This window comes from Oratosquilla oratoria, chromosome 3 (assembly GCF_046742065.1).
Source record: "Oratosquilla oratoria isolate Oo_2021 chromosome 3, ASM4674206v1, whole genome shotgun sequence".
In the NCBI taxonomy this organism is placed as follows: Eukaryota; Metazoa; Arthropoda; class Malacostraca; order Stomatopoda; family Squillidae; genus Oratosquilla; species Oratosquilla oratoria.
Window position 1 is genome coordinate 56,447,143 of NC_134779.1, and position 27,366 is coordinate 56,474,508.

General features: G+C 40.7%; 1 protein-coding gene across 2 annotated transcripts in view; it reads right to left on the reverse strand.

The window, feature by feature from the left end:
* Positions 1 to 378: 378 nt before the first annotated feature.
* Ipo9 (Importin 9) overlaps positions 379 to 27,366 on the reverse strand; it is a 27,310-nt gene continuing 322 nt past the window's right edge. Inside the window, exons 2-19 of one of the 2 annotated variants that reach the window (XM_076181464.1) lie at positions 25,049 to 25,142; positions 21,934 to 22,055; positions 20,448 to 20,536; positions 19,894 to 20,122; positions 19,218 to 19,425; positions 18,716 to 18,874; positions 17,142 to 17,293; positions 16,779 to 16,877; positions 16,384 to 16,630; positions 15,603 to 15,750; positions 13,429 to 13,795; positions 10,941 to 11,138; positions 10,638 to 10,838; positions 8,414 to 8,602; positions 7,513 to 7,602; positions 6,225 to 6,380; positions 4,499 to 4,648; positions 379 to 3,173 (exon numbers count right to left, since the gene is read on the reverse strand). In XM_076181464.1, coding sequence (XP_076037579.1) covers positions 3,024 to 3,173; positions 4,499 to 4,648; positions 6,225 to 6,380; positions 7,513 to 7,602; positions 8,414 to 8,602; positions 10,638 to 10,838; positions 10,941 to 11,138; positions 13,429 to 13,795; positions 15,603 to 15,750; positions 16,384 to 16,630; positions 16,779 to 16,877; positions 17,142 to 17,293; positions 18,716 to 18,874; positions 19,218 to 19,425; positions 19,894 to 20,122; positions 20,448 to 20,536; positions 21,934 to 22,055; positions 25,049 to 25,067 — 2,973 coding nt within the window. In that variant the 5' untranslated portion in view covers positions 25,068 to 25,142 and the 3' untranslated portion in view covers positions 379 to 3,023. The remainder of the gene's footprint in view (positions 3,174 to 4,498; positions 4,649 to 6,224; positions 6,381 to 7,512; positions 7,603 to 8,413; positions 8,603 to 10,637; positions 10,839 to 10,940; positions 11,139 to 13,428; positions 13,796 to 15,602; positions 15,751 to 16,383; positions 16,631 to 16,778; positions 16,878 to 17,141; positions 17,294 to 18,715; positions 18,875 to 19,217; positions 19,426 to 19,893; positions 20,123 to 20,447; positions 20,537 to 21,933; positions 22,056 to 25,048; positions 25,143 to 27,366) is intronic. The other variant, XM_076181454.1, reaches the window with a different exon arrangement.

Below are 27,366 nucleotides of genomic sequence, written 5' to 3' on the forward strand. Positions count from 1 at the left end.
CATCCTCCCTCTTATCTTAGCACCTCCTGAATGACGGGTCATCCCTGCACCTTGTCCACTGCCCTGGGTCAGAAGCAGTTATTATATTATCTCTACAAACAAAGTCTTCTTCCCATTACAATGGGAAGTAGAGAAGTCAATGGCATGCACCCACTCCCATGGTTTCCCTCTTTTCTTTGCTCCTCTTGGATGAAGGGATGTCCGTCTCCTGCCCAGGTTAGAAGCAGTGCAATTTCACTTACACAACACACCTCTTCTCCGTTCCCCTCATGCGGTAATTTGTGACGCCTGGGAGAAATCTCTTTGGACTGCATCACTGTATCATCCACACCCACCCACCCCCCAACATCATGTATGGGCATGGAATAAAACTCTGTGTTTTCTTGCATCTCTTTTATCATTAATGAAGCACACTGAACATAAAACTGAATACTATAATATAAAAATATATGACATGTCTGACTAAGTCGTAGGATTGGAAGGTTCCTCTTAGCCCCTTCAGTATGGTGACACCTTTTGCAATTTTATTCTGGCTAAGGCTATAGACGTATACAACTTTGCTCAGCTGAGGCGGTGGGCACACACCAGACAAAACGGGGTCCTGATGGATTGACGGAAACCTCCTCGATGAGCCCACCACGTCCGCTGAATAAAATCATTTAGCAATGGGCAAAATAAAATGTGCAAAGGGGTTAAAATAAGCTGCGTACAATACTCCTTTACAACCCCCCCCCCCCAAATCTGACAGCATCTTCACATTTGGCAATATTGCTTTTACTTTATCACCGGTTAGAAAGCCAAGCATGGAAACCACTGGACATTCCCCGAAAAAAAAAAAAAAAAAAAAAAAAAAAAAAAAAAAAAGCACAGGATGTTGATCACAACCCTTTCCTCCAGTGCTTCACGAAAGAAAACAAAATGTTGAGAATTTGAAATTCCAAACCATCTTTCCATATGCAAAACTAATCTTAAATCACAGGCAGTGGGTTCAACAGTTAAATATAGACGATTGCATAACTGTCAAATTACAAGTTCTCGATAAACAAATTTCTCCAACAGCTGTCAAAATAACAAAGTAGGAATATTTTCTTCTGCTCATCCATACTGAAAAACAATTTCCAAACTTGAACAATTACCAGAAGTTGACCAATGTCTTTCACTTGAGGAGAGTCCCACCTAGGACGGGACATAGCACCTACGGATTGGGAGATGGGGGCAACATCCCATAAAAAAGCTGCTGTCTTTGCTGCCCACCCTCCAGTCTATTGGTTTTCATGGACAATGCTGCCATTTCAACATGGCAAACCCAAAAATTACTTGGAAATGTACGTCATACACTCTGTGTATTATTTTCATTTGAAATTGGCCATTCAAAATTATCCTGTGAATGAAAATTGCCCATTATTCTCTCCCTATGTATATATGTAGCCGTATAAGCTTGTATAAACATACACACATCCTGTGCATATATAACCTGTTCTGTATAAATACTATGTATATACATATATGTAAACATACGTGTGGTCTGAGTAATATCATAAAAGGAAGGAACTGAGTGTGGAGATGAACAAACGGATAAAATGCTATGGGCATGTAAACAGAAAGTGGATAGTTTGTAAATATTAGAGATAATGGGCAAGATGTCAAAAAGGACAGGAGTAAAAACATAAAGAAAAGAGGTAAAATTTCAGAGACTAGTGCAAGATGAGGGTGAGAGGGAGAAAGAAACAAATATTATGAAGATTCAATGGTATGAACCATGGAGGAAGAAAGACAGAATATTTCAACAACATGTTGGAAATGCAAATTTAAAGCAAGAAATAACCCAAGTGTCATGGTGGAGTAACCTAGATAGTGTAAAATAGTCCCCATAAGATTTGTGGACGTCCATCTATATTATTACCCAAGTGATCTATGTGAAAATTTATCCTGATGACGATTGGTTGAAAGCCAACAGGTTGCCAACTACAATTACTGATCCTTGCAGCTAATTGAAGCAGGCAAGATTAATTTTTTTCTTCTTCTAATTTCTGTATATCTGTTTTTGCATGATTGGTTTCCGTGACTGTATGCAAAGGTATGCACATGTGTGGGAATGCAATTCTGTGCGTGGGTGCAATCACGAAATGTGTACCCATGGCCATTTTCACTCTTACACATCACACACAAACATACAATGCACACAACTATAAATATAATCTAACCAAATGTACCCTTTCGTATGTAACAATGTGTAATTAACTCTGAATTCCTTCAACCTACATGATATAGTCCAAATTTTGTTCTTGTTAATCCTAAATGACTGGTTAGTTGAAGCATACTATGGACAAAATAGGCTTTCAACCCAAGACTGCTTGAGAGAGAGACAGACAGATGGAGAGAGAAAATTGTATGTATATATATATATATATATATATATATATATATATATATGGATTGATAGAAAACTGTGACATGCTCTTTAATATATGCCTTTTTTTCAACACATTTTCTATTTTTCAACCAGTACTTGAAAATTTTATACAGATCTAAGGCAATCCTGAAAGAATGTTCCATTTGGAATCCACACTCAGTTGAATATTGTGGCTCCCACCAGCCAGAACAAAACCTACATAAAGCATACCGCAGTGTTCAAAGAATTGGTAAAATAGGTATAAGCATATAATCTGCACAGATACACATATATTACATAACCAATATATATGCATATACATAAATTTGGGAATAAAAAAAAAAGTGGCACAAGTATGCATACATATATAATTTAAGTATATTTTCTTTGTAACAGATCTATTTTTCATATATACATAGATGCTATTCCATTTACCACGACTGTTTAATTTATTTTCGTAAACGCGCGAAAAAATAAAGAAAAAATAAAATTAAATAAATTAATCCGTTGTAAGGCCCATAAAAAAGAACTTCACTGCTACCTTGGAAACAGTGCTACACTCCCTAAAGCACATTCTTCATGAGCAAATTCTCAGGTTCCTTCGTTTACCATTCTGACGACACAATAAATCTCAGCACTGCACCCCTATTCCCTGCAACACCTCTCTTTCATGAGGGTTCAAGTGTGGCGTGAATATCTGATAGGCTGGGTGCTGGGCAAAAGTGGTGATAAAGGTTGTCAAGTATTGCTGCAGATCTAAGTTGTACAAGGGATCACTCACCTGAAACAAAGAATAATCACCTTTAACAATAATTGCTTCTGACCAAGGCAGTAGGCAGGGGGCAGGGATGACCCTTCAACCATAAGTAATTAAGCTGCAAGGGGAACAAATATGGGTGGTGGACAGGGGGGAGGAGGTTGGCTGGCGGACTGCCAGGGGAAAGTGACCCTTGGTATAAAGCAAGACGGACAATCACTACAGTGTTCTCGATTATGCTATTTGAGTATCTGTATATGCAATGTAATTGCAAAGGACTGGAAAAAAGTCATATGTCCTTGGTGCACAGCTGTACATGCAAAACTATTAGCTTAACTTTTAACATTATATTATTGCTGTATTTTCAATTCAGATTGGTTACAAAATATGACAAGAGAATCATATAAGAGGTACTAAGAGAACAGAAGTAAAGCATACGATAGAGGTGGCATAGAGGAGAGCATAACAAAGGGGCAGTCATAGTATAATAAACAGTATCATTTCTTCTATCACAAAATGATGTGTAGCTCTGGTGCACAGGGGCACCCCATATAGACTTTAAAGTATCAGCTGCATGCTACTGAGCAGCTTTTAACTCCACGATAACATGCAGCCAATATCCCCAACAGGGGGACTCTTTATTTTCACAACATAGCATTTAATGGCTGAAAACAGATTTTCTAAATCTTATTGTAGTAGATTCCTATAATTTACAATTTATTTGTGAAGACTTTTTATGGAAAGGGGTTCTCCAAATTTTCCCCAAGGGACTTGATATTCAAGAATGTGAAAAATCACCAAGAACACTGCATTAGAGACTGGTATATATGGTGTTTCATGGTGTGTGCAGTAGGTCTAGGTAAACCAGGTACAGCCATAAGACTTCAGTGGATGGGTGATGCTTAATATCCTTGATTAAAGTGTGTGGTATGAAGCAGGGATTACCCCCTTTATCCACCTACTGGGTGTTGAGATGGGAGGCACATTGAAAAGAATTTTACAAGAGCAGTAGAGTTTGTGTTAGGGTTATGAATGGTGAATAAGTAGTGTGAGGTGAAGATGTTGTGGGATACTAGAGGTTGCTTGCAGACGTAAGAAGAAGAAGAAGAAGAAGAAGGAGAAGGAGGAGAAGGAGGAGGAGGAGGAGGAGGAGGAGGAGGAGGAGGAGGAGGAGGAGGAGAAGGAGAAAAGAAGAAGAAGAAGATCATTACACAAAGGTTTTCTACATTTTATGGTGAATATACGTAAGTCACAAAAAAGTGGGAAAATCATTGACATTCACTTATAGAAAACAAGTTACTATTTGTTATGCATACATCAAACTGAGGACAACATGGAAACGTCATTACCGCATCGGGATCATCATCATCATCAACTGTATCTGTGTCATATCCTGGAAAATCTGATGCTGGAGCAAACATAGCTGCAAAGGAACTGGTACCACCATTCTCCTGGCCCATCTCATCCTCTTCGTCCTCCCAACACTCATCCTCCGACTCCTGACAAAGAAAAAATTGTTATCAATTAATTTCTACAGGAGGAAGCTTGTGGACAAAACTATAGCAATCTTCAATACTTTCACCCTATCACTATTGTATGAACCACGTGGCATCAGAAAGGGTGCACTCCAACCTGAGCGCACACCTGCCTGTGGCAATGTGACCCAACATAACCCAATATAATTACAGGATGCAGGGATGACCCGTCATCCAGGTGGTGCCAAGAGAAGAGGGAGGGAGGAGGGTGGAGAGGAGTGGAATATATAGGAATTGGAATGGGTGGGAGTGGTTTCTATGCACTTTTCTTTTTGGCTACCCCACATGCAGGGGGAAAAAGCCTTTGGTATATGTATGTAATTACAGGAATACCTCACTATATGACCGAGTGCTATAAAGTAGGTAAAACAAGTGTTGGGTGTATGTGAAAGCCCCAGGAGGCAAAAATTGAGGGGGGAGGGGGTTGACAGGGTCCATGAACACAACCCCCCTATTATTTACGTGTAAAAACCCATCTCGATATACGAATTTTCGCACTGCGACCAGTCAGCTGGGAACACAACTTGGTTATATAGTTAGGTACAGGTAAACGTCGACTTACGATGGCATTAGGTTTCGATAGAGCCATCGTAAGACGATCTCATCGTAAGTCGATCCCCACTCTGTTCCGTGGTCACTGTACCTAGCCTACCTGTATATTAACCACCAGAGATACTGAATATAGCCTATTAAACATGTACAGTAGTTTATTTAATTATTTTTATCCTTTTTACCATATTCAAACACTATAATATGTATTTTCAGTACGGACCTTAAATCTCGCGGGCAGCAGCCAATGCCAGCCGTACGACGTGACGTAATAATACTCGCATCATAAAATATAGTCACCGCTTATATCGATCATTCTCTCTTTCACCCGCGAATTTTGAAAACCACAGAGAATGAATCATTTGAGAGAATGTAAAAACACAGGGGCGACTACAATAAATATAATCAAGACGCCGATATCGCGAATCCACTTGCTCCTCATGACGCTTACGTGTGCGGCACCGTATGGAAGGGGTTAAATTATCATATCGTCGTCGTCATCGTAAAGTCGAACAATCGTAAGTCGCGGCCATCGTAAGTCGACGTTTACCTGTATTCCTAACTACACAAAAGTGCTGCCCATATGATATGAAATATATATTGGTTTTACCCACACGTAAAGCCAGTTCAGTTCTAACCTTACAAATAAAGGACAGACTCGTAACCCTGTTTCCTTTCATCACAACCTCACCTCTACACTACCACTGTACATGAAAAAACAAACCATATGAAAGATGTACACTAATAGTTAGGTCTCCAAATCTTGTCCTCAACTTCCCTCCTTCACTTACATGAAATTTACGAAAAATCATAATTCACTATATTTCACACATACATATACCAAGAGATTTTTTCCTCCTTACAAGAGAGGTAGCCAAAGTCAAAAGGCATAATTCCATTTCCACCCATTTCATCCCACCAATTCCCCCCTCTTCTCAGCTCCTCCTGAATGACTATATTTCAATTAAACAATAATTATCATAAGCATCACCTCATCATCATCCTTTGCCATATTTGAGTCAATGGCATTGGCTAGTTCATTGATTAATAATTTGAAGATCTTGACTAACACTGGCACTTGTGTCCACTGCTCAGGTCGTGATACTCTCTGGGATCTTGTTCGTACTCTTTCTTCTGGAGAAAACACCTGGCGGAGAAAAGTAAACAACAATTTAATAATAAGAACATAAGAATAAAGGAGACTGCAAGAGACCATAAGGCCTACACTAGGCAGATCTGTATCCATCACCACCTGTCATCCCCATCCATAAAGTTGTCTTATCAGTCTTTAAAACAACTGATAGTTTCAGTGCTTACTACATGGTTACTAAGTTTATTCCTTTCATCGACCACCCTATTAGTAAACCAATTCTTGCCTATTTCCTTCTTAAATCTAAATTTGTCCAGTTTATACCCATTACTGCGAGTCCTGCCCTATTGTTTTATCAACGACTGTCATTTTCATATTAAGTGCAATGGAGTAGTCCACAGCTTACTTCCATACAAAGATTACCCATTATACATATGCATACCAATGGCTTTTTTCCCCTTACAAGGTAGCAAAAAACAAGGGTATTAAATCTATTACCACCCATTCCATCCCCATATACTCCACTCCCATTCACCACCCCTTCCTCCCTCTTATCTTGGCTCCTACTGGATGATGGGTTATCCATGCATCTCGCCCATTGCCCAGGGTCAGAAGCAGTGTAGCAAGACACAGCACATCCATAGTAAGGCTGCTTCCTTTAATTGGTGACCCCCCTCATGTAGAAAGAGAAATGGGGAAGAAATCCCTTTGCCCCTTTGGGCTGTGTCAAAAAATCATCCACACGTACTCCCTCACCCCACATCCCTTACCCATTCCTTTCCATGTATCACATCATCCATACACAACCATTCTCCATTAACCCCTATCTTCTGTCCTCTCCCATCCTTCCTCAACAGACATTCCCCCCTTTCCTAATGTCCCTTTTACCCCATTCATCCATCTCATCCTTGGTCACCCCCTCATGTTCACTCCACCCACCACCTCTCTCTTCCACACTTCTTTTACTTATCTTTCTTCGTTCATTCTTTCCATGCGTCCAAACCATCCCAATACTCTTTCATCAACCCAATCTCCCAACTCCTTTTCCACACCCACTCTCGACTTCACCTCATTTCTATCCAGCCTAGTAACCCCTACCATACTTCTCAGACATTTCCTCTCAAAAATACTTAAAGTCTTCCTCCTATCCCATATATCTAATATCAAAAGAATATTAATACGTAATTACCTGGTCCCCTTGGACAATTATGTCTTGTAGTCTTGCATCATTAGCTGTCACACCATGTTCCAGCAGTTTAGAAAGTGCAACTGCACTCACCTGTGTAAAAACATAAGAACATAAGAACACACGAGACTGCAAGAGACCATAAGGCCTAGAGTAGGGAGTTGTGTCCCTTACTACCTGTTATCTCTATCCATAAAATGACCAAATCTTCTCTTAAAACAACCAATTGTTTCAGTGCTCACTACATGGTTACTATGTCTATTCTACTTGTTAACTACTATGTTGGTAAACCAGTTGCTCAAAATTTAAGTGAATCTTGATACCTCAGGTGATGACTTCCATTACCCTGTCTTCGACCGTCTCTCCCAATACACTAGTTAATATCTCCCTACTCCCATCCAACTTTGCTTAACATAAGAACATAAGAATGAAGGAGACTGCAAGAGGCCTTAAGGCCTACACTAGGCAGCTACGTATCCATCACCACCTGTCATCCCCATCCATAAAGTTGTCTAATCATTTCTTAAAACAACTGATAGTTTCAGTGCTTACTGCATGGTTACTAAGTTTATTCCATTCGTCGACCAGCCTATTAGTAAACCAATTCTTGTCTATTTCCTTTTTAAATCTAAATTTGTCCAGTGTATAACCATTGCTGCAAGTCCTGCCCTGTTGTTTTAATATGATGACCTTGTTTGCATCACCCTTTTTAAAGCCTTTGATCCACTTAAAGCAGATGTTGTAAAAATAAACATGACACCGACATACAATAGGGTAGGGAAGACTGGTGCCTGCAATAAGTGGTCCTGTGCGACTCACACAAGATCTCTACTGATTTTGAAGGCACCGGGACTACTTCCAGACACCATGAGGCCCAGTGTATATCTAGATTCATGTAACTTACTTTTCCTTCGTAAGCTCCAAAGAAGAGATGTTGTTTTGCACACCATTCCGTGAGTACAAATGTGAGAGCAGATTGTCCTGTTGGCCCTGGTACTCCAGACAAGAATGCTAACACACCTTCCAGCTGTGAATGTACCAGTTGTGCATATACCAGCAACAAGTTCTGAACTACTGTTAACGTCTCAGCTCCCTGCAAAACCAAAAATAAAATTACTTAATTATTGAGAAAAACTAAAACAAACAGAAGGAAGGGTAGTGAGTGGTGGGATGATGAAGCAAAGAAGGTTGTAGAAGAGAAGAAATGAGCATTCACAGATTGGTTACAAAATAGGACGAGAGAATCATGTGAGGTAGAAAGAAGAGAAGTAAGGCATAAGATAAAGGAGGCAAAGGGGAGAGCAGATGGGAAATGGGGTAAGAGTACGAATGAAAATTTTGAAAGTAATAAAAAGATGTTTTGGGAGGAAATTAACCTCTTCAATGCAAGTCAAATTCTCGCATGCAGCATCAGATGCCTGATGTATGATGATTCCATGATGCATCACAATACTCACGTCACAAAATATAAAGTCGCTGCCGATTTATTTGTTCTCTTTCACTCCGAGTAACAATAAACACAGGAAACACGATCAAGCCAGTTCACAGAATTCAGGGACCACTCAACAATAACAAAATAAATTTAATCAGGATGCCAACGCCGGCATCCCCATTTACCCCTCATGATGCCTACATAAGCATCATTTGGAAGAGGTAAAGAGAGGACAAGGAAGTGAATCAAGTAGAGAAGAAAAGGTAAAAGGTGCAGATGGAGAGATGATAATGGAAGAGATGGCAGTAAGAGGATGATGGGAAGAGTACTTCAGGGAATTGCTAATGTGAAGGAGGTCAGGGAGGGAAAGGTAGTTGCAGTGGGAAGCACTAAGAAAATGACAGTGATGAATGAGGACAATAGAGGAGAAACAAGGAATATAGATTGAGGGGGATTAAAAAGTGTGATGAGAAATAGACATTTGGGATGGATGCTGAGAGGAGACTGAAGGAGAGATTGTGCCAACAGCACTGTATGGGGCAGAAACACGGAACATAAGTGAAGTGAAGTTTGAGATAAATGTTTGAGAAGTATGATAGGGGTTACTAGGCTGGATAGTGTAAGAAATGAGGAGGTGAAGAGGAGAGTGGGAATGGAAAGGGAGTTGGGATATAGGGCAGGAGGGGTGGTGAATGGGAGTAGTATGTGGGGATGAAATGGGTGGGAGTGGATTCATCCTGTTGACTTTGGCTACCTCCCTTGTAAGGGAGAAAAAGCTGTTGCTATATGTATGTACAATGCAAACCATCTATAACTAATTTCTATCCAATTCTGAATTTTGATCCAAAAACGCAAACCTCTAAACCTTTTCATCACTTATCTTCAGTTTCTTTATGTTATATATATATATATATAAATATAAATGGGTGGGAATGATTTTATGCATTTCCCTTTTTGGATACCTCCCTTGTAAGGGGGAAAAAGCCCTGGTATATGTATGTATGTATGTAAATATAAATCTAAGGAATGTCCCCTTTTGGGGCTACAGGTAGCAGGACCCCTAATCCCATCCCCCGAAGGTGCTAAGAGGGAGGGAGGAGGGTGGAGGGGAGTGGAATATATAGGAAATGGAATGGGTGGGAGTGGTTTCTATGCCTTTTTTCTTTTTGGCCCCCCTGTGTAAGGGGAAAAAGCCTTTGGTATATGTATGTATCTTCAGTTTTTTACAAAGTGAGGTAGCTATATATGGGCAAGAAACATCTTCCACCCTTTACCTCCCATCACCTGTCTGTTTCACTCTTTCCTGCTTAAGCCATACTAACATTGCATCTCAATCTTTCATACATCAACCTGTTGGACTCCATTCACCCACATCCTCCTTAGTCAAACCCTTGCTCTCATTTCTGCCATCATGGCATGTATTCTCCAAGGATTGCAACGTCCATTCATTCTCATAATATGACCATAATACACAGGTCTCATTCTCTTTTGCTCCATCTGTACCTTATTTTCTTTATGAATCCTACTGTTCCTGCTACATTCATAAGTCTACATAGTCTTTTAGAAGTCTTCTCACCACTTCCAAAACAAGTCAGCACAACGTGTGCCACATAAACTAAAATTCTAAACCCCAATTGAACATCACTCTGCTTATTGTAAACACCATTTCAATACACACTTACGAGTTAATACACACCTGCAATTTACTGAGGACAGCACGAAGCAACAGTTCCAAATTATCTCCTAAATGATCCCCTGCCCTTTTGATTAGAACAGTAATAAGGCGTCCTACAAACGTGGCTGTATATTCGCTGGTTGCAGGAGAGAGGAGCTGTGAGGACACCTGCACAATATATTGAAGGCCACTATTTCCCTCTGCATCCCTGTAGTGTATAACCTGCCGAATATATAGTATTAGATCTTGCATGAAAACAACAGTACTATGGAAACACTTCTTCCATCTCTGAGCATTAATCTTGTTCATTAAAAAGGAAAATACCTGTTCTGGGGCAACAGAAATATATGCACGTAAACATTCTCCTCCATTTTGCAAAGTTGAGTTGTCATCTGTGTTGAGTGTTCGCTGTACAACAGCTGGGAAGGCAGCATTGATGAGGGGTTCAGCTAAGGGAGGGCTGGAAGACCTGACCATGACCTCAAGCATATCAAGGGCAACACCTTGTATACCTGGAGGCACCTGTAGGCCAAAGATGCCAAAGTTAAATTTCGCATCCAATTTTGATATAATGCCTCCTTTGGAATCTTCCAAATTTGAAAATTTTATGATCTGGAGTACCGTGACCTCCCACCAAAAGACTAAAACAGTGCCCTTTGGCTCTACTCCCTGATGACAGGGTTCAAACTGCCGTCACCTGCAGCGGAGGTCAAAGTGATGGCAGTCCGAGCCCTGCCATTAGCGAGTTGGACCTAGGGCACGGTTGCACGGTTAATTAAAATCCATGCAAAAAATTCCTCTGAAAGGGGCACTGTCCTAGCCTCCTGATAGAAGGAGCTTGCAATGTTAAATTGAATCAACATTTCCAAACTGATAGTGGAGGATAAATGGAGAAAGAGGAAAAGGACAGAAGGTTGGGAGGTGCTTAAAGTAAACTTTAAATGAGAAAGAAAATGAGTACAAGAAGCTGAGAGATGAGTGGAAGTGAAGGATAGATTATAAATAGGAGTGGAGGAATAGGGATGGTTCAAGAAGGGAGTCACAAGGTGTGCAACGATGGTGTGTGGAACAAGGAGGACAGGAGGAAATAGAAGAAAGGGTAGTGAGTGGTGGTAGTTTCAGAGGGATCAGTTTGTTGAATGTAGTTCGGAAGGCTTATGGGAAAGTCTTGATTGAGAGGATTAGGAGAGGAACAGAGGGAGTAATTGGTGAGGAACAGTGGTTTTAGGACAGGTAGGGGTTGTGTAGATCAGATTTTTGTGGTAAAACTGATATGTGAGAAAGCTTTAGGAGAAGGTAAGGAAGTTTTTTGGACCTTTATGCATTTGGAAAAGCCTTATGACAAGGAAGACAGAAGGCACTGTGGGAGGTATTGCAGATATATGGGATAGGAGGAAAGCTATTAAGAGCAGTCAAGAGTTTTTACAAGAGTAGAGCTTGTGTTAAAATCAAACGGAGAGCGAGTGGTTTGAGGTAAAGGTGGGACTTAGTCAGGGATGTGTTATGTCACCTTGGCTGTTCAATTTATACATGGATGGGGTGGTGCAAGGGTAATGGATTGGGGATTGGAGATGGTAAAGGGAAATGAAGACCAGTGGGAGGTTAGCCAGTTGTTGTTTGCAGATGACACTGCAGTTGTGGTAGGATCAGAGGAGGGATTGAGGAAGTTAGTGAGTTAGAGTTTGGGATGGTGTGCAAAAGAAGGAAGTTGAAGATAAACATGGGTAAAAGTAAGGTGATGAGATGTACAAGGGGAGAATGTGGCAGCAGATTGGAAGTATTAAGTGAGAGACTGGAGAAAGTGGATAGTTTTAAATATTTTGGCGTAAATGCAGTGGAAATGGGAGAAGTGGAGGTGGAGGTAGAATGTAGATTGAGAGAAGCGAGTAAATAACTGGGGGATTAAAAAATGTAATGAGAAATAGACATTTGGGAATGAATGCTAAGAGGAGACTGTATGGAGTGATTGTGCCGACAGTACTGTATGGGTCAGAAATATGGAACATAGGAGAGGAAGAGAGGAGTTGTTTGATATGAGGTGCCAGGGAAGTATGATAGGAGTTACTATGCTGGATAGAGTAAGAAATGAGGTGAGAAGAATGGGGGTGGAAAGGAGTTGGGAGTAGGATTGATGAAAGAGTTTTGGGATGGTTTGGACACAAGGAAAGAATGAGTGAAGAATGATTAGTAAAAGAGGTGTGGAAGGCTGTGGTAGAAGGGGTGAACATGAGGGGGTGACCAAGGATAAGGTGGATGGATGGGGTAAAAAGAGCAATGGGATAGAGGGGAATGTCTGTTGAGGAAGGATGGGAGAAGACAGAAGATAGGGGTGAATGGAGAAAGGTGGTGTATGGATGATGCTATGATGTGTGAGGGTGAGGGGGTATGAGTGGAAAAATAATTTGACACAGCCCAAAGGGATTTCTCCCAGTCTTCTCATTTTCTGCATGAGGGGCCAGAGAAGGGGGGTTGTTGTTGTTAATGAAGTGTCCTTGCTGTGGATGTGCTGTGTCTTACGGCACTGCTGACCCAGAGCATTGGGTGAGATGCTGGGATGATCTCTCATCCAGGAGCCAAGATAAGAGGGAGGGAGGGAGTGAATGGGAGTGGATTTTATGCCATTGTTTTTTGGCTACCTCCCTTGTAAGGGGGAGAAAAAGTCTTTGGTATATGTATATACCCAAGTCCAAAGGAGGCATTCTATACATATATAAAGTTAATGATGAAAACAATAATTCATGAAAATAACTCCAGCTTTTAAATTGCATCCAAAAATATTCAAACAAAGGACTTCATTATCCTCAATTCATACCTTATCTGTGGAGGCATTTAGAATCGAAACTAAAGTTGGAATGAATTTGGTCTGAAGTGTGTTGGTGCAAGCTGCATTGCTGCAAAGCTCTTTCACCACATCCTGCACAAGGGCCACAATGACAGGGTCGTTGTTAGCTTTTATAAACACCGCAAGGCACAAAGTTGAGATACGGCCCACATTGGCTGCAGTAAAGTTACTGTCAACAGAAACAACAATACAGCAGGTTTCCAGTATGAGGGAAAGAACTTCTGAAGATGCCTGGGTTGCCAGAGTGACCAAACCCTCGAGGATGGGTGGCAGGTAAGCCTGCAGGGCCACCACATTCCCGCAGCCTTTCAAATATTCACAGAAACCCCAAACAGCCCTGGAAAAAAACAAAAAAATATATATAAATAAATAAAACAAATAAAAATACATATACAAGAAAACTGCTCAGGATTAAGTCTTCAATCATGAACATTTAAAGATGATAATACAACCAGGTACTTCTAAATAGTTAATCCTTGATACTATGAGTGGAAGGTCTAACTACCACCAAAACTAAGATATCCATAGTTATATTTTTGTGAGTGGATGACAGGGAAGGATTGCCTTGTAATGAAGCAATGGGGGCAGACCAGCTTTGGCAGTTGGGTCCTGCTGTAGAGGTGCTGTCTTACTGCACTGCATCTGACATGGCCAATGGGCACTGGGCATTGAGGAAGGGACAGTAATGGCCCTTCATCCTCAAGAAGCTATGGTAATGAGGAAACAAATGGGTAATTGATGGGGGGGATGGGAGGAGCCTAAACCTATTTGAAATGAGGTGTTGTCTGGCTATCAGGTCCTACTGTGAATATGATGTCCTGCCAAAGTGTTTCTGTTCCAGGCAGTGGCTTGGGGAAACTGGGCCTTCATCCACAAGGAGCTAAGATAAGACAATATGAGAAAACAAATGGGTGTTGGATGGGTACGGGACTGGGGAAGGATGGGTCAATGCCTTGATTGGCCACCTCCCTTACAAGGGGAAAGGGCATTTTGGTAATGTATAAATGTACTGTGATGCATGGAAGGGAGTGGATGAGGGAGGGGGGGGGGGAAGAGTACATACATACATACATATACCAAGGCTTTTTCCCCCTTCCAAGGGAGGTAGCCAAAAAGGGAAAGGCATAAAAACACTCCCACCCATTTCATCCCTAAATACACTCCACATCCCTCCCACCCTTCCTCTCATCTAAGCATCTAAGAGTACATGTGAATAATAAATTGACGCAACCCAAAAGGATTTCTCCCTATCTTCCCTTTTTCTGTACGAGGGGATGGAGAGGGGGGGGGGCAATTAAATGAAGCGGTCTTCCTGTGGATGTGCTGCATTGCTTCTGAGTCTGACACAGGGGAATGAGCGAGATGCAGGGATGACCAGTCATCCAGGAGGAGCCAAGATAAGAGGGAGTGAGATGAATGGGAGTATAGTATGTGGGGATGGAATCCTTTGTTTTTTCGCTACCTTTCATGTATGGAGGAAATACATACATATACCAAAGGCTTTTTTCCCCCTTACATGGGGGGTAGCCAAAAAGAAAGGCATAGAAACCACTCCAACCCATTCCATTTCCTATATATTCCACTCCCCTCCCTCCCTCTTACCTTGGCACCTCCTGTATGACGGGTCACCCCTGCATCCTGTCCACTGATCTGGGTCAGAAGCAGTGTCGCAAGACACAGCACATCCTTAACAAGGCCACTTCATAAATTTGGCTACCCCACCTCTCCATCCCCTCATGCAGAAAAAGAGAAGACAGGGAGAAATCCCTTCGGGTTGCGTCAATTTTTTTCTCATACATACTTCCTCACCCCCCATCCCCCACCCACTGTCTGTACATTTCTTGACCGTGTGTGTATTAACCTAATTGTAGTACACAGGAAAGGGGCAATGCTAGTTGGGTCCCATCTCCTTCTCTCCAATTTATCATACCTAGCCTCACATTTGTATGTATGTATGTGTGTGTGTATGTTTCCCCCCTCCATATAATGTAGTAGGGGTAACCCAACTTTGGCTGTTGTATCTTGTTGCATTACCTCTAACCCAAGCAGTGTAGATAGGGGCAGGGATGACCCCTCATGAGGAGCTAAGACGAGAAGTACAATAAATGGGTTTATGGATGGTGTTGGTCAATTCAGTGACTAACCTTACTCCCGAGACTTTGATAATAGGATTTGGGCTCTCATTGAGAGCCGAGACAGTTGCTTGAAGGAAGCGCTGAAGCATCTCTGGAGTAAGTGCTTGACCGAACCTACTTCCGCACCACAGGGCTCGCCCAGCCACAAACGGTGAAACTGAAAAATTTCAGAGGTAATTTTAGTTTTGGGCTCTCATGGATTTGAACAATGCATATAACCAGGTTGACAGAGGTAGTTAGTGTGTTGTAGAAAGACAGGATGGGGAGGGGAGAATCTGTTGAGGGTGGTCATGAGTTGTTACACAATGGGATATAGGTTTCTGAATGTAGATGTCCTATTGGGGTGCTTTTGGTCCATTCTGTCATAATTCTCAGTGCTTCATTCTGTAGGGTTTGTAAATTGTTTATGTTTGATTTCCTGATTGTTTGGAAGCATGCTATAGTGTACTCTTGGTTGACTTTTATGCACCATTTATAGATGGTTATTAGTTTTATTCTGTTTCCCAAAGTCTGTACTAGCAATGGTTTTCCACTGGTGTTAATTATTACAGTTAGGTCCTTGACATGTGGGCTGAATGTAATATGAATATGAAACATTAGATCACTTATATAAACAATACAACTCTTAATCTATGAGAAGCAATGATGAGAGGGAAACCTGGGTAGTGGATGGGAAAGTGGGAGTGTGCTCGTCTCAACTTGTCTACCTCGTTTACAAGGGGGAAGAAGCCATTGATGTATACAGGTAGGTACAACCCTATTTCCCCCCAAAACTTTGAAGTGAACTTACAATTTGGATCCAAGTCCACCAGGACCACTGACTGGATGAAATTTGTGACGTCGAACTGGAGCAATCCCTTGGTCACTTGGTCCAGCACCAAGTCTCTGACAGATCCAAGGGCCAACATAATAGACTCGTGGGTTTTCCACCATGCTGGGTCTCCCGACACTCGGTGGTTTTCCGCCCTCTCTAGATGCCTACCAACAGCTACCACTAACCCTGACCCACACTCTTCAGGGAACTCTTGACACAGGGCCTGTTTTGAAATACATCAAATTGAACAATAGATGGTAAATTGTGTAAACATGCTAATAAACCTATCCACTCTACTAGTGTCACAAACAATAATGAATACATTATCTACATGTTTACAGTAAATCAAATAAGCCAAGTAGACTACTAACAAGTAGTAGGTCCTGTGCAGATATCCTAACTGAATAAGCATAACTGTCTTCATCTTCATCTTCAACAAAGGCATCAGGATTGTTGCTCCAACTTTCAATCTGCAAAATATCAAACTGTTACTAACTTCCTTAATCCCTCTTCTGATCCTGCCACAAATGCAGTGTCATCAGCAAACTACAACTAGCTCATCTCCCACTTTTCTCCATTTTCTATAAACCATCTCCAATCCCTGACCCATTACCTTCGGAGTATATTACAAGAAGAATATCTTCTCACATAATGTGGCAATGGCATTCTCCCCCTTTCCCATCACAGGAATATATTCGATTACTACAATGAGGTAAACAAACAAAAACACTTGCCTGATCTTCTGTGATTTGCATATACAGAAGCATGTAGTATATAAGGTCTGCTATTCCCTGTTTCACCATTTGTTTGTGTTTAGTTGTCTCCACCAAAGCATGAACAAATTCAAAGATGCTGAACACGAGGTTTTCAAAGCCCAGAATTTCACCTGTAAAAATACAATGTATAACATGAACAATAAAACAAGTATATATACAATTGATAAATGGTAACATATAGGAGTTGGTCATACTTTACACCCATTAAATTCATACATGTAATTTTTCATTCATATTACTTTTATACAGTTAGGTAGTTGTTCTGATGCCTCACCACCATGGACTAGCCATTTTGGTATCACCAATGCCCCTGAGAATGCACTTACATCTTCATCTCCAACAGCTTGGTGCCCTGAGGGCCCCAGGGACAACAGACTACAAAAATCCTGCTGCGTTGGGTCAGACAAAACGAATCTTTGAGGGAATGCACCTGTAGTCCCCCAGCTGCAATTAGTACCCAGGTCATGACCTCATCCCAATGAATGAAAGGCAGATGAAAGTCATCAGAACCACTTACTACCTCAGAGCACCACATTGTTAGCATCAACTCTGTCGCCATCTCCCACACGCCACCTTGGAGCACCATGCTGTCTCCACTGCCATCAACTCTGTCACCGTCTCACACAGACTGCCTCCGAGGACCAAGATGATGTACATCACCTGCCACCTCCTCCTCCCCCTCCTGCTCATTTCCCTGCCAGAGGGAGCCATTACCCATTGTCATGTGCCCAACTTTAAATAAAACCATTCTTCCTCTCCAGAGTTTGCCTTCCAGTTAGGTTAACATACCCTCCTACAACCTGACATTTGGACAGTGAACATGAGGTGACCAAGGATGAGACTGACGGATGGGGTGAAAGGGGCATTGGGAAAGAGGTGGGTGTCTGTTGAGGAAGGAAGGGAGAAGATAGAGGTAAATGGAGAATGGTTATGTATGGATGATGCTGTGATACATGGAAAGGAGGGTGGGGATATGTGTGAATATTTTGACACCACCTAAAGGGATTTCTCCCCATCTTCTCTTTTTCTGCATGAGGGGACAGAGGGGAGAGGGGTTGTCAATTAAATGAAGTGGCCTTGCTGTGGATGTGGTGCATCTTGCTACACTGCATCTGATCCAAGGTAGTGGGTGACATGCAGGGATGACCATCATCCAGGAATCAAGAAAAGAGGGAGGGGTGGTAAGTGGGGATGAAATGGGCGGGAGTGGATTTATGCCTTTGACTTTGGCTGCCTCCCTTGTAAGGGGTAAAAGCCATTGGAATATGTACATACATATCCACATTGTGATTGTGTAAATGAAATATTGTGTAAGGATATATCTTACAGTAGACCTGTACTTAGTCCTTTATTCTGGATAATGCCAGTCTTTCCTTATTCTTTCCAAATGTCTAAACCTTCTCAGCAGCCTTTGATCCACCTTATCCAATAACTCAAACTTGAGTGCATCACATTATTTGCCTTGGACCACTCTAAACACTTCATTGACCTTATCCATATCCTAACATTATTTGCATCTTAAAACTACTTACCATCAGAATCCACTGGATTGTCTGCCTCTTCCCTGGCATTGACTGTGGTGTTAACATAGGTGTCGGCACTGGTGGTGAGAGTTTGCCAGACGGGACCCAAGACTTCCGGCAAATAAGACCCCATTTGTTTAGGCACATTTTTTATGAGAACTGTCAATGCTGCAAAAGACCCAAAAGTACAAAGATTTTAGCACTTTTAGTGTCATTTCTCATACAGACAATAATATTGGAGCAAACTCCAAATCTAACAAATCAATTGCACTAACTTCAGAAGAAAAAAAAATAAATAAATAAAAAAATAAAGTCTTATCACACTAAATTAAATATGAGGTATATGAATGATATGGAAACATATACAATTATACTATATGACTCCACTCTGCCGGTTTTGATACTTTCAATATACCTAACTGCCCAATTCTAAAGGCCAAAAATTTCTTTCTCCTTAAAAACACCACAATTATCTACCCAGCATAAACTGACAGTGACTAATATAACATACCACTTAATATCTCTTTCTTCAACCCAGAATCCGAGCTAAATCCATCAGGAGTTTGAAGTCCTTTCACCAATGCTTGTGTGAATGCAGGTAGAGTTGGGTATAGGAGTGTCTTGGCTAAACTTCTGTTGTATTCTCCCATCATACAGATCATATTGGCTAAAGTACTAAAGATTTCTACAGCTCTTCCTCTTGTTCGAATACTGTATTTCTGTTGGAAATGAATAAATGCATTAGTCTCCACAATAAGGGAACCGAAATTATCATGGGGACAGGTGGAGAGTTCAAAATATTGACAATATATACATGTCAATTCACTCAATACTCTGAATCTCTGTTGCCAAAAATCCAAACTTGAAAAACCACCCACTAGAACAGTACCCAGTGTGCTCGTATTTTGTGAAGCTGTCTGGAGTGAGTGAAGGGCAATGGAAGAATATGTGTGCTTCATGTGTGATGCTGCTTCTGGGGTATTTGATGTCTGGCATTGGACACGAGAGTAGTGGGAGGTGAGGAGACAAGTGCATTGCATATCCAGACATATGCAGTGGGTTGGTCACAGAGATGACCCTTTATTCACAAGTAGCTAAGATAGAAGGGTCAACAAATGACTTTCTGGGTGGGGAATGAGTCTTTTGTATATATATTGGTGGGGGGGGGGGGTTCCGTGTTCACTCACCTCTTCCTCACAAAAGATTCTGTACATTTCTGGAAGAATAACTGGAGCAACTTGAGGAATGTGTTGGTCTGTCAAATCCCTGGAAAATTCTGTGAGAACTCGCATGGCTCCATGGACGGGTGCCTCCTCTCCTCCTTTGAGGGCTGCCATAAGAACGTCAAAGAGACTCGTCCACTGCTCTGGCCAGTCCCAGTGAGCAATGGCAGAGATGGCATATGCTACCGATGACCTGGAATTAACAATGACACTTTTACAACTGTTATCATACAATGGTTTTGGTTTGGCCAGCATCAGGTTACTTCATGTAGTACTGGGTCATTCCTTACAGATAAAAACGTAGGCACCTGTTTTCAGTCCCATTCTCAAATATTTTAGTACAATTTTTTCTGAAGACACCTGCTGGCTGCTACGGGGCTGCAGGTTTCTGACCAGGAAAACTTGAGGCACATACTTTTCCTTAAAATCATGACCCACTCCCTACTCCTTACAAGGGTTACCAAGGACTGATATACAATCATTAAATATGTAATAACTGCTTCTGGTGTAAGACTTACCTGACTTTACTTGTGGGCTCTGAAAGACCGTGTGGCAACAGCTCCCTGATCCTTGCCTTGGCATAATCTGGACATTCTGGCACACGGAACTGTAAAATTCGAAGTTTATATATAGACTGGTATAAAATAGATTGATTTATGAAATTTTTGGCTTGAAGGAAGGAAGGAAGGAAGGAAAAAAAGTAGAACCTCTATATACAAACTGTTCTATAGAAAACTTCTTTAATCACATTGTTCTTTGTGTAACTGTCAATCCATGGTAGCTTTTAGCTGACTATGAAAGAATACAATATTAAATACAAAACATGAAAAATTGTGAGCTATGGTTACAGCCACCGGCACAAAAATTCAACGTGGTGACTGAGCTGGTAGGGAATAATCCCAGCCACTATCATGCATGTGCAGTCTGGTTGTGGCTCATCTTTCCAATTACATTAAATTATGCAATTTTCTGGGAAAGTTCATCATTCAATTTGTTTAAACATGGGGAAACCACAGTCTAGACTTAGAATCTTAGTTGGGGCAATACATAGCATCAATCCAGTTTTGTTTATTATCATATTAATCCTGTGCGAGACCAATGATGGGCACACTTTTTCATACATGGAGAGCTGACAACCAGCAATTATTCCCCTCCGACTACTTTCGGTGGCTGAGCGGGTTAGGGCGTCATTACTTGCGGCGAGGGCCAAGGGGATGGCAGTTTGAATCCTGCCACCAGCAAAGTTGAACCAAGGGCATGGTTCATTAAATTCCACGCTACAAAGCCCTCTGTGAGGGGCACCATCCTAGCCTTCCGATAGGGGGGAGTTTGTGACGTTAAACCATATCATCATCATATCACTACTTTCACCCTTGGTGACAGTCTCACAGTAATACAACAGTCCACAGCTTCTTCCCTGAGATATCTGAGGGAGGGTCCAACACTCTTGCCAACTACTGTAGAGCTACTGTACAGTACGTGGTCATTCAATTTTATTATTATGATCACATAAGCAAGCAGCACCTGGGCTCCATATACTCTATGAATCTATTTCTATTTACTGAGGACTTTCCCCTTATAAGAGAGGTAGCCAAGTCAAAGGCACTCACTCCTGCCCATTTCAATCCCAACCATGACTCTCTTTTCCCTATCATCTTGGCTCCTTGTGGATGAAGGGTCATCCCTGTATCCTGCCCACTGCCCAAGTCAGATGCTGCACTGCATCTTTAAGAACTGGAGGAGGAGGAGGAGGAGGAGGAGGAGGAGGAGGAGGAGGAGGAGGAGGAGGAGGAGGAGGAGGAGGAGGAGGAGGAGGAGGAGGAGGAGGAGGAGGAGGAGGAGGAGGAGGAGGAGGAGGAGGGGGGGGTGAAGAGGAAGAAAAAATAAAATAAAATAAAAAATAAATGCAACAGACCCAATGCTCATTGGCAGCTCTGCTTTATAAAGTGGCCCGAGTTGAAATCCTAAGGGTAAACATAACTGGATCACTCAATTGTACATTACCTTATCAGAATCTTTCGACCAATGTGCTTCAACGTACTGCTTGAGCAGTACTGACGCAAGTTGCCGGATAGCAAGGGGTCCATTTCTATCCAACGTTAGCTCTACCAGATGAACACCAAATTCTGTAATTTAAGAAAATGTAGATATAAATAGTCAACAGCAATAATGATCCAACATGTTATCTGGCTATAGTATTGGCAAAGAAAAAAAGAAAGAAAGAAAGAAAGAACAGATGAAAAGTGTTTTGGGAGACTCATGGCTAGTAACCATTATAGTGATAACAATATTGTCATCTGCAGATCATGCTGAAATAATCTTATCAAATCCTACACTCCAATTTATCACACCAAGACTCAAATTCAAGTGTAATTACAGCTTGGTCTACATCCTTGATTTCCAATTATCATATTCAGATTTGAATTAATGTATTGTTTTTAGCTTGGGCTATACCGCCATCCTTCTAAGTTATTCCAAGTATTTGTGCATTTATATTGAAAACTATCTCTTTACATCCTTTAGACACCAAGTCTTCCTTAATTTGTTCATCTATATACCAATAGCTTTTTCCCCCTTATTAAGGGGGTAGCTTAAGGGCATGTACCTATTCCCACCCATTTCACTCCATTCCACCCCTCGCATCTCAGGTCTTCATGGATGATGAGTCATCCCGATATCTGCCATCTGGCCTGGGTCAAATGCAATGTATCAAGACACAGTACCTCAACAGCAAGGCCGTTTCACTAATTGGTGACTCCTCCTCTCTGTCCCTTCATGCAGAAATTCATTTGGGCTGCATCAAAATACCATTCATGGGTTTGCATGTGGCAGGAGAGGGAGGAATGGAGGAAAGTTGTAGATTGAGAGAAGCAAGTAAATGCCTTGGAGGGTTTAAAACTTATGAGAAATAGGTAATTGGGAATGGATGCAAAGAGGAGATTGTATGATGGATTTGTGCAGACAGTACTGTATGGGGCAGAGACTTGGAATTAAAATGTTTGAGATGATATGTCTGAGAAGAATGGTTTGGGTTACAAGTTTGGATAGTGAGAAACAAGGTGTGGAGGAGACTGGGAGTAGAAAAGGAGATGGTAGATAGGGCTGATGAAAGATTATTGGGATGGTTTGGACACATGGAAAGAATGAGTGATGAAAGATTAGTAAAAGAGGTGTGGAAGGCAGAGATGGAGGTGGTGAACTTGAGGGTATGACTACTGTAAAGGAAGCATTGAAAGAGGAGAATTTGTTTATGACTTCTCAAAGCCCTCCTATCCTTAATCTTGAGATCTTTTTCACCAATGTGTGTCTGTATTTACCTAGTTGTATATGGGAAGTGGAGCTATGCTCATGGTGACCCATCTTTGTATCTAACATCTAGTTTGTTCTTAAATTCTTGTATGGCACTCACTGTTGTTTCATCTAATTTGTTCCAGACATCCACCACTGTGTAGAATTTTTTTTCTAGATCACTTCTATAACTATCTTTTTTGAGTTTCTTTTCATGTCCCCTTGTTTTTCTTTTATCCTACCTTAACAAGTCTTCTCTGTCAGGACTTCCATGCCTTTCATGATTCTGTAAATGTGGCCAATAGATCACCTCTTTCTCTTCTTTGTTCCAGGGTCGGTAGTTCCAGTTTAGACAATTTTTGTTCGCATGTCAATTCTGAAAGTGTTAGGGCCATCTTTGTTGTTGCTCTTTGGATTCTTTCTATTTTCCTTTTATTCTTTTTTTGTACTGCGGGTTCATAGCGTTGCAGTGTACTCCAATCTTGGTCTTACCAGTGTGACTAGTATTTTTGTTCTATTACTTCATCCAAGTAATCTAATAATTAAAAGCCACCTTTATTGATCTAAATTGTAGGTTTCTCCAACATTTTATTTATATGCTTATCTGGGGACATATCTTTGGTGATAATTACTCCTAGGTCCTTTTTGGAATTAACAGTCGTTGCTTCCTTTGTACAGATTTTATGATGATATGGTTTAACGTCACACACTCCCCCCGCCCCTATCAGGAGATTAGGATGGTGCCCCTCACAGAGAGCTTTGTAGTGTGGAATTTAATGAACCATGCCTTTGGTTCAACTTCGCCAGTGGTAGGATTCGAACTGCCCTCACCTTGACCTCCACTGCAAGTAACAACACTTTAACTTTAACCCGCTCAGCCAGTGAGCTTCAACAGATTTTATATTGTCCAGACATCCCCCCCTTTTTTTTTTTACTTTTCCCAAATTCCATTATACATTTCTTTATGTTGAAGTTCACTTCCCACTTTTGACTCCATTCCCAGACTGTCTAGGTGTGTCTGTAGTGATTCACAGTTTTTCTGTACCTACTTTTAGTTTTGCACCATCTGCAAAGTTCATGTAACATTCTACACCTTCATCCATGTCATTTATATATATAGCAAACATTATCAGAGCCAATACTGAACCCTGTGGGACTCCACATAACATTTCTTCCTAGGTCGAGTTTTTATCTCTGAGCACGATTCATTGTTCTCTCTCATGCAAATGCTACCACTGCTGTGTGTGTGTGTGTATGTGATTCACCATGGTTTTAGATCACATGTTGGACTATGGGTAGTGCTGTGACCTTACATGCACAAACACACCAACTCCCCGCCCACAACTAGAGTAACAACCCCCAGCACAGCTATACTGATATTACTTCAGCCCTGGGCAGGATTCAAACCCAGACCGGCGTAGTGGCAGCCTGGACTGCCACAAGTCGTGTGTCTGCGTGTGAACTCTACAACTGAACCAGTTTTTCTATTCTTCTTTTAATGCCATTTTAAAATTATTAACTGAGATACATTCACTTTTGCTGATTTGAAGTTATTCCAATCTCTCATGAATGGTCAAAAAAAATTTGCTCAGACTCGTGTAGCTTGGGCAAACAAGGTTAAATTTTTGGAAGTGCACACCTATGTGATATAGCAAAAGGAAATTAAATAATAATTTTGTAAACTGTAATTCACCAACAAAATATACATTTTTCTTGGAAACTAAACAGAAAAAGTTGATAAAAGTGATACACTATCAATCGGAGTGCAGTGATAGCTTGAGACGCCATCTTTGTTTTGATAGATGCAGAAGTCGATTTAGTAGTGTGGTACCTATAATTTTAGAAGTCATTATGGTTGTTGTCAGGGATGTTGACGGCTGGTTTTGGCATCTGATCGGACAGTGGGGTGTAGAGGAGTTTCATATCTTGAAGGAAAAAATGAAGCTCAGCTCTGTAGCACTGTTTTAAAAATATGTAGCATAGTAATGTCACTTGGAATGGGAAAACACCCGGTACGCAAAGTCAACACCATTGACAATCTGACATTGACAGAGCTGGACAGATGACATGGCATCTCAAACCTATAATCGCAGTTCCATTCAGTAGTGCATTTGCTTTTAGCAAGATTTTTTTATTGGTTTCCACCAAGAAAAATGTACATTATATTGATATATAAAAATTTATAAAATCAACATTTAATCTTCCATTGCTATATTGTGTGGGTGTCCACTTTACATATATATATATATATATCCAAACAATGTCAAATTATGACCTCTGGTGTTCACGTTACATACAAGTTGCAGCATTTGGTGGTTGGCGCATCTGGAACATCTCATATCTAAGCATGATCATCCAAGACATGGAATAACCCGCAGACCAAAGCTATTCAACTGCCTACTAAGAATAAAGAAATTGTCCAGGTGTAGTACAGAACTAAGAGTGCTTTGGACAGTATTTTTTTTCAAGTGCACACCTATGTGATATAACATTAGAAAATTAAATAATCTTGAAAATTATAATACACTAATATAATTTGTTTTTGCCAGAAATCAGTAACAGAAAAAGTTGCTAAGAGCAATACACAAAGAAAATGAACTACAGTGAATTCTTGAGGTGCCATCTTCATCATGATGTATTCAAAGATTGAAGAACACAACTCTGATTACCTCTAGAATTATAGGTATTGCATTACTAAATGCAGGTTAGGCTAGAATAGACTTATTTATCATACTTTAATTTCTCTAACCTCCCCATTTATCAAAACAAATGGTCTCTGAAGGAACTGATGCAACTCTATTCATTTGTTTAACTTTTAGCAACCTTTGTTATTTTCTGCCAAGAAAAATGTATATCACATTGATGTATCATAATTTACATATTAATATTTAATTTTCTAATGTTGTAGCTTGTAGGTGTGCACTTTTGAAAATTTAACCTTTGGACAAGTTCCTGAAAGGGGTCCCTGATGAGCCACCTATTCTGTGTGCACCTGCACAGGGACAGCTGACAGCAAAAGCAAACCAGACCAATTGATTTACTTCATGAGGGAAACATCGTATAAAGAAAAGAGCCGGACTTTCAAGTTGGTCTTGATGGTGGACATCTTGACAAAAAAGTCTCATCCATTAAAATGATTTATTTCCCCACTCTTCCAGTGCTAAACATAACAATATAAAAAAAATTATATTTCAATTGAAAAGACCTCCTTTTACTTCATCTGAACAAGTTTCAAATTATACAATTAATGTGAAAATTAACAATCCCTGTTGTACGGAATACCTTCCAAATTTTCTGCCAGAAGCAGCTACAGCAATAGCAATACAATCACTTATAGTTCTGGCTGATATTAACAAGTCAAACCTTATTCTGACACAACCAGGTATTATCAACAAACAGAAAATGCCGTTGTCGTATCACAATCGGAAGACGTCTTTACCCATGCCATGGCTCTATATTTATTACACAATGTATTTAGTGCACTGTCAAAATCTCACTGTGGTGAAAACATCACCACTCATATGATTATAGACAAATGCCACCCGTTTACCCTCTTACCCCAGTGTTAGGGCAAAAGACGTCACTGGTGCCACAAACAGTAAAATTCCAGATCACAAATATATATACTTAACACCACTTACATTGTCCAATAATTCCTAACCTAACCATTCCAAGGCAAAAATAGATCTTACGAATACAAAAAAGAAAAAGGTGACAATTGGGTTTACACGTAACTGGAGCAGAACCCGTGGCTATACTTCTATGCTTGTCAAATATAAGCAGTGGTAAAATAGCATAAAATATAGAAACCCCACTAATAGCTAATTACAAGGTGCCTGTATATAAAATAACACTAAAAATTGTATTGTACCAAACATTGGAAATAATATTGACATATTTGTAAGACTAGACAGCTGTCAACACACCTTGGGAGTTCACATGTTCGAAATGAACAAGTTTGTATGGCTATCTTTCATGGCAAATCCAAATAACTAGGGTTATAAAATCAAAAGACCTTGTTTATATTGGTAACATGCACCCCAAACTGCCCATACAACTTTCCTACGCTCATATTTGACACTACGTCTGGCCATCTACTATTTCATAAACCTACAGTGAATCTTATCATTTCTACACCATAACAATAAA